General features: G+C 37.3%; 1 protein-coding gene across 1 annotated transcript; it reads right to left on the reverse strand.

The window, feature by feature from the left end:
• Nucleotides 1-364: 364 nt before the first annotated feature.
• Nucleotides 365-2,213, reverse strand: LOC131859048 (phospholipase A1-Igamma1, chloroplastic-like). Its single transcript, XM_059212563.1, has 3 exons — nt 2,059-2,213; nt 1,364-1,684; nt 365-1,148 (listed from the first exon to the last, which is right to left on the reverse strand). Exons 1-3 carry the CDS (start codon nt 2,211-2,213, stop codon nt 365-367), a joined length of 1,260 nt encoding a protein of 419 aa, XP_059068546.1.
• Between the last annotated feature and the right edge of the window lie 6,149 nt (nt 2,214-8,362).

Consider the following 8,362-nt stretch of genomic DNA (forward strand, 5'->3'; position numbering starts at 1 on the left):
TATTTTGGGCTACAACAGAGCTAAGGCGTATTATCTCTTGTTTAATAGCAATGTTCATAATTAAAATCAATACTGATTAACGCGTACTTTTATTATCTATCAGATTACTGATGACACGTGATTGTTTTCTATGACAATCAAAAGCTAATTTGTATCATCCACAGCTATGAACTCCTGCATAGTTGATTTCATTTCACACTTAAGGTTAAGCTTTGAAGTTAAATTAATTCAATAATGGATGTGACAACATGTTAAATATATGCATCCAGATAAAAAGAATAATTCAATAACCAACACAGTTGTGGTGACATTGTAGCGCACAACGTTGGACGTTGATGTCATCTGGAGTTGAGTGAGACATGAATTATTCCTCTTCTGATGGCTGCGTCCATTTGCCATCTGGACCTTTAACGAGGCCCTTGTTCTGTTCCTGCCACCATTTTGGAGGAATTTCATATTTCTCGCGCAATAAATCACAGCTCTTATTAACCAGAGCATGATCTCTTCCACTCCAAGAAAACGGCTGCTTACTTCCAACGTACCCGTCCAGTAAATGCAAGTAAAGCTCTAAATTATGAAAGTAGGCAAGATTATGGGTGTGCTGAATGAATGGAGAATTGTTGTGTAAAGGAAGCTCGACGCCAACATGAAAGTATGTCCACGGAAGCCAATGCGGCAATTTGCTGAGGCATCCCACGTTCTCGTTCATACAAACTCCGGGCACTTTGGGAACCAGGTCACGCTTGTTCACAAACCTCAGCACTTTCACTCCAATCTCCTCCACCCGTTTAGCAAACGCAAGATTTCCCACCCGGGGAGAGGCAAAAGCGAAGACGGTGACGGGAATTTGATGAAAATTATGCTTGGTGCAAAGCATTTGTTTGATATCATAAGCGCTCAAGGTTGCAAGAGCAGCTCCTAAGCTGTGTCCCGTAAATGTTATGCTTAAATTGTCCATCTCTTTTTCATAAACTTGAATCAATCGTTCTATCTCTGAGACTACCAAATCTCTGGTGCTGATGTTCACAGTGGCTCCTGCAGCGCCTTGACGGTGACGGACAGTTGAAGTATAGCAGCTCAGGAATCCTCTCTCAATTAGTACTCCATCCGCGAAATGATGCTCTTGGTTTTTGCCTGTCCTCTTGCATCTATAGGATAATCTTGTAGGTACAAGAATATCTCTCAGGTCTTCTATCCATTCTTCAGCAGTCTAAGTTCCTCTCCACGTAATCACTATGTCTCGTCGTCCAAGCCTTCTTATCTCATTTGGATCCGTGCAAACTGCAATAAAACCCAACCAAACACCTTGGTCTTTTGGTTTCTCACCAAAAACTTGATTTAACAGATTAGTATTGGCGTAAACATATTCAGTGACTTGGTAGCCACTTTCAGACATGCCCATCTTATTGAACAGATCTCTTTTAGTGTGATAACGTGTGCCGTAGTTTTTGGAGTAGCTGTGCCATCAAATGCGTCGTAACAAAGCTGTGCCAAATTCCCATATCTGAGAGCTTCAGCTTTCAAATTGGGAACCATGGGATCAAGCAAACCATTCCAATTATGAGCACCTTGTATATCTCTCGATACGTCACATAGCTGAGGCTGCGTTGAGATAGTTTGGGAACTGGGTAATAATACAGCATTATCTTCAAGCTGGGGCAATGGAAATACGGCCATTGATTGACTGATAGAAATTAAGGAATCAATCAAATAATTGTGTCTGATTTCTGGGATGTCAAACAATGATCGGCCAGACAAAGCGTTCGAGGATGAATACAAGGTTTAAGACGAGCACCTTATAAATAGAAAATCACGCAGTACAATAGCAGACAATCACGCACTACAATAGCAGACAATCACGCACTACAATAGCAGACAAAGTAGAATTTCAATCTTCCAACCTGAACTTCTTCTTCTTGACGAGAATTGGGCATATAAGGCGTCGACTTCCCTTGTTCTTCCCGCGTTGTTGTTTTCAAACCTAACGTTCAGACACTAGATTAATACTATAGTATTTATTCAAAGACTATAATCAGAAGGTGTCAAGCTCCCCCACACAGATTGCAATATATTTTTTCAGCCGCCTTCACATCATTTATCTCGTGAATTTCCATCGCCACAGCCGCCTTCACATCATTTATCTCGTGAATTTCCATCGCCACACTCAGATTGTCTGGCCAGGGGTTCCTAACTTTCGAATTAGCAAAACCCATGACCGCTATTTCTTTGTATCAATGCAAACTGCGCATTTTCTAACATTTTAATAATTAAAAGGAAAGATCATAAATTTGTGTGTTAAGATCTTGTTTAGGTATAAAACTGGTATCAAAAAGTTTGATAGGGATTTCCTAATTTTCTTGAATTTAAAAGTGAACATTTTTCAAAGGGGCATTTGTAACTTGGGTAAGAACAAGCTATAAATAAACTGACAGAAATGTTGTTTATGTCAAGGTGTGGAAAGTAATAAAGGATGGACTCGGATCATGCATGGTTTTAAGATAGACACATCTCACATGACACATGATATAAAAATGATCCTTTTCGCTCCATTTTATCTAGGTTGATGTCAAATTTTGTGATTTTATATGTTGAAATCACATATTTTGATTGTGGTGTTTTATGTTTTAAAAAACATGTCTATGTTTGGATATCTGTGTTTACATTTATTGATGAAGTATTTGAGATATTTATAAGAGAACTCCATTATTTCAGTTTTATATCTTCCTACACATCTATTATTCATTAACCCAACTCTAGATTAGGATTTTCTAAAAAAATGTGAAAAAATATCTAACTGATTCAAGTCAAGTGTTAACCTTGTATCATTTGTCACTTTCTTTATAATTTTTAAAATCTTTTTGAGCTTAAAATCTCACGTCCTTGTGTATATAAACTAGTTTGGAGGGCTAACATTGAACCAAGTTTTACATAGTGGGTCCAAGAATTTGCTAATTTACACGAAATTGATCGACAGTTGTTAGAAAATCAATCAAACATTGTTGCTCACCTTGAATTGCGAATACTATGGCAACTATATTTGACGGGTAGAAGTGTAGATCCCTTAGGGATTTGTATTGACTTTATGGAATCATTGTATTTTTTTCTAAGTGTATCCTTTTGCTTGTGAAATCCAATAGAGAGGTCTATTTTAAAATCGATTTGTTGATCGAAGGTCATCCCCAAACTTGCCATACTTAATACTTGCAAATGTGGTTGCAACTTTAGATTTCCATCACCGATCATCTTGATTGCATTTTCAATCAAATAATTCATTTCTGCACGATAGTAAATTATTCCTATAAAAATTGAAATACATATGAAAACTATTACGCCATGAATGTAAACTATAAAACTTTACCTTATGAAGCAAACATTGCAAATGAAGTTGAAACAATAATACCTATTTAACCATGTATAATTAATGTTGAAGATACAACATAGTTGTTTCCAAGATGAATTAATTTTTTGAAGTGTAATACATTTAGATAGGTTATACATATTTTTTGAATAATACATGTCAATTTTCTTGTTTTGATGTTTTACAACAAGATAATGTCTTATGGAAGTTTACAGTCTACATAATTAGAAAGAATGATTGGTGGTGAGTAAAAAGGGATACAAAATATGAGCAATATTCTATACGATTTGTAAAATGCCAATAATCTAAAAATAACATTTATTTTTACAAACATAAATATAAATGTGGATTAGAATGAGTGAATTAAAGATTTTTTAGTTATTACTAAGCTAAAAAATTATAATGAATTTATGTAAAATGGTAATAATTATTGATATAAACATATAGTTCCTATTATTGGTTTAGTTATGATTGATTAAAGCAAGATAGGCCTGGACCTCTTACATAACCACTATAAAGAAGCTACCTGAAGACAGAGGACCAGAGGAGGTCATACGGGGCCCACTAGGTAAGGTTGAAGCCAAATGAAACTTATAAAGTCTTAGAATTAAACCCTGGTGAAGAGGGAGAGTGTTCTTGGAAACCACCAACTGAGATAAGGAGGAGCAAATCCATAATTTTAAAAAAAATTTAGCTCCTATTATTGGTGTAGTAAAAATATTAGTTAGAACTTTTATTATGTGCCAACAATTGTAAGTAATTCAAATGAAATGTGGGACGTAATTCGCAATTAATTAATTATTGCTAGTAGGTATGATCACTTGTAAATACATCTATCACTAATTGTTGGAGAACAGTAATAAAAATTTTAAATAGGAAGCAACTCAAGAAAAGAACAAAAACTTGAAATATAAAAAATAAAGTTATTATATTTTATTAATGTAAGCAGCTAGAGAGGTGGGAATGGCGGGAAAAACTGGAGCGACTAGTTTGAATTCAAATGGAGTAGGAGCGGGAGCGGTAAGATCGGGTGATGAAGGTTCCGAAGGCTACCACGTGATGTAATCCATGGGAGAAACAAAACCTAAAGCTTCTGATGGCAGTCTCAAGGGGTTTTGGATGGGGACACCTTGCTGGTACCAACAAAAGAAAAAACCAACTTTACTATTTTACCTTGTAGTGGGGAGGGTCCCAGAAAGTTTGTGGAGAATCTTAGAAAACTAGGATCTCTAGACTGCAACTGAAAATGGTCTACTTTATTTGGATCAAACCTCAAACACAAGGCTATTGCTCCTGTTCCCCATAAAGTGGACCCGAAGTTTGGTTCTTGTTCCATTTCTATTCCAGATTGTATCGTATAAAAGAATATGGCTAATCTGGCCCCTGTCCTGGTTGGCAAGTTTATTGGCCCTCGACCTAATATTGAAGCTGTTAGGGATTCGGTGTCCCGTAAATGGAAGGGAAAGGGTCAAATTGATGTGGTTGCCATGTCTAATGGTTTTTTCTCCTTCTCCTTTGCCTATGAAGAGGATCTTCAATCTTTCTTAGCAGGTGGTCCCTAGATGTTAGGCAAATCATCGTTGGCTCTCAAGAAATGGGAACTAGGCTTTAACCCAAAGGAATGGGAATTTAATGAGGCCCCTATTTGGGTGCGGCTAACAAATTTTCCTATGGAGTTTTGGGGTGAAGAAATCTTTGTTGGGATTGTTGGATGCTTTGGTGAGCTCCTTTCAATTGACCCAGTGACCTTTGCAAAGACGCGTCTAATGTATGCTAGAATCTGTGTGAATGTTAAACAATCTGCTAATTTGCCAAAGGAGATTGGCCTCTTCTCTAAGCTGGGCAGAAGGGTTTAGAAAGTCGAGTATGAATCTATTCCCTTTGCTTGTTTCCATTGTAAAAAAGTTGGTCATTGGGCCAGGGAATGCCCTCCTAAGCCTATGCCTAAGAGGTGTTGGAAGAAGAAAAATGAGACAAAGGGGGTGGATTTGGTGGAGTCTCCATCCTTGGATCCCACTCCATGTATGGATGGAATGAATAATATCCCATGTGTTCAGGTTGGTCCAGATCCAAATCCTTCAAACCTAGATCCCTTGAATGAGGGGGGGGATGCAGAGGGAAGTTTGAAGCCTGAGGAGATTTCTAATGGGGATAAGTCTATGATGGAGGTTCATAGGGTTAAGGATCCTTGCATCCACCTTGTTGTTGATGTTGGGAATTTATTGGATTCAAACATTAATGATGATGTGACCCAGGATGGTGATAATCCAAATCTATTTGTTGAGGTAAAAACTAAGCACAAAAAAAGGAACTCCCCAAATTGTCATTTATTAACACTGGTTTCTAGTGGTGTTAATACTAGAAACAAACAAAAGGCAGATTGTGGATCTGATTTGAGGGTAGTGGGGAGGCCTCCCAATGCGATTTGTAGAGACAACAATAGTCGGGATTCCATTGTTTATGGAGTCCAAATAACACTACAAGACATGGGGATTGGTTCCCCCCATCCAGTCAAATGAAAGTCATTTCATGGAATATTAGGGGATTGAATCTTCCCCACAAACATGATCTTCTATCCAACCTAGTTAGAGATCACAAGCCGGATATATTCTTGTTCAAGAAACCAAAATTCCTGGTTGTATAGTGGAAAAGATCAAATTGGTTATTTTCAGAGAGTGTGGAACTCATTGTGCTGATGCTAATGGGGCTTATGGTGGTACTGCCACTTTGTGCAATCCTAGATGGTTTTTGGGTAAGGTTGTCTTTACTTCTCCTAATCACATTGCCACTAGATTTACTAGTCTATCTCATGGATCATCTTGGATCATTTCTAATATCTATTGTCCAAATGGGAAAAACGCTATAAAAAATGCTTGGGTCCTGTATTATTAATGCTAGAATGGCTTTCCCAAATGGGAAATGGATTCTATTGGGGGATTTTAATACCCCATTATCTAGTATGGAAAAGGCTGATGGGATGCCTGTTTTGGAAGAAAGTAGGGAGGACTTGGTGGATATGATTAACTCTCTGTGTTTGTTAGACCTTAATCTCCTTGGAGCTAAATTCACTTGTTCCAACAAAAGAAGTGGGGGGGCGCTCATCCAAGTCAGACTGGACAGAGGTATTATTTCTCCTGAGTGGATTCATAATGCTTCTTGTAGATTAAATGTGTTGTCCAGAATTGGGTCTAATCATTTCCTGATTTTTCTGAGTATATCCCCTTTGACTGGGAGGAAGGCCTTCCCCTTAAGGTTTGAGAAGATGTGGCTTTTAGCTTTGGATATTTATGACAATATTTCTAAATGGTGGAATGTTGACATTCAGGGAACTGCAATGTTTAGAGTGGCTAATAAACTAGCCAATGTTAATTCCAATATCCAACTTTGGAATAAAGTTTCCTTCAGCAATATTTTTCAGATAAAAGAAAACCTTAAGAAAGATTTGGATGATGTACAGTCTCAGATTCAAGATGTGGGGTATGATCCTATGGTTATGGATAAAGAAGTTGAGTTACTTACCAAGATTCATGATATCATCTCTAAGGAGAAGGAATTCTGGAAGCAGAGGTCCAAAGATTTATCGCTCAAATCTGGTGACAAAAACATGAAGTTTTTTCATATGACTATCCTCAAACATAGAGCCTCAAACACAATCAATAAAATTTTAGTGGATCATGGCTGGATTGATAAGCATGAGGAGTTAAACTAGGAAGCCATTATATATTTTTCCACTCTTCTTTCGGATGATGGCTATCAAGATGTTAATGCTCAAGATGAGATCCTGTCGAAGTTTAGATGTACTATTTCCCAAGACATGAATAAGGAGCTAACCATAATCCCATCTCATGATGAGGTTAGAGCTACGGACTTTTCCTATGAATGTAATAAAGTTCCTAGCCCTGACGGTTTCCCTATGTTCTTTTTTCAAATTTTTTGGCAGATTATTGGTTCGAATGTTGTGGATGTTGCTAGAGAGTTCTTTGGTTCTTGATCTCTTCTTATGGAACTGAATGCTACCTTTTTTGTCCTGATCCCTAAGAAACCTGATGCCTGTTCCTTTCAGGACTTTAGACCCATTAGTTTATGTAACTCGGTCTATAAAATCTTTACCATGATCATTGTGTTTAGGCTTAAAAATTTGCTGCATTATTTGATTTCGAAGCATCAAAATGGTTTTGTACGTGGCAGATAGATTTTCGATTCTATTATTTTTGTCCATGAGAATATGCATTCTTTAAGAAATCGGGCTTCTTGTTGAAGTTGGATCTTCTCAAATCTTATGATCAAGTCAATTGGATTTTTTTGTTTAAAGTGCTTCAATCCTTTGGTTTTGGTAACCATTTCATCTATCTTGTCATTCAGTGTGTTACCACTCCCAAATTTTTGGTTCTGGTCAATGGTTCGATGTCTGTTTGTTTTTGGCGTCATCCTCTCTCCCTGTTTCTCTTTATTCTGATGAGTGAAGCTTTCGAAAAAACTATGCAGAGAGATGTCAGGAAGAGCAATTTGAGGGGTTTACAACCTTCTTCCCAAGCTACTATTTTCTCCCACCAACAATTTGTTGATGATACACTACTGATGGGGGAAAGTTCGATTAAAGAAGCAAATACTATTAAAGCTATCCTAGATACTTATGAGAAAGGATTGGGGAGAAAAGTCAGTTTGTCTAAAAGCTCCATTTTCTTCATGAATACTTCTAAGAATAGAAAAATGAAGATTGCCAATATTTTGGGCTGCAAGATGGGTGTTCTCCCTTATTCATATTTGGGTCTACCCTTGTGTGTGGGACCTACCTCGGATTACTTCTGGTCTAGTCTGATTGATAGATTTCAAATGAAGCTGGCTGGTTGGAAAGGAGCTTTGTTAAGCCAAGCAGGTAAACTTCAATTAATTAAGGCTTCGCTTCAGAACCTTCCCATTTATGCTATGAGTCTATTTAAAATCTTGGCCAAATTTGCTAATAGAATGTAAGTATACAAAAGAAATTGCTTTGGTCGGGTTCTA

Source organism: Cryptomeria japonica, chromosome 10 (genome assembly GCF_030272615.1).
Source record: "Cryptomeria japonica chromosome 10, Sugi_1.0, whole genome shotgun sequence".
In the NCBI taxonomy this organism is placed as follows: Eukaryota; Viridiplantae; Streptophyta; class Pinopsida; order Cupressales; family Cupressaceae; genus Cryptomeria; species Cryptomeria japonica.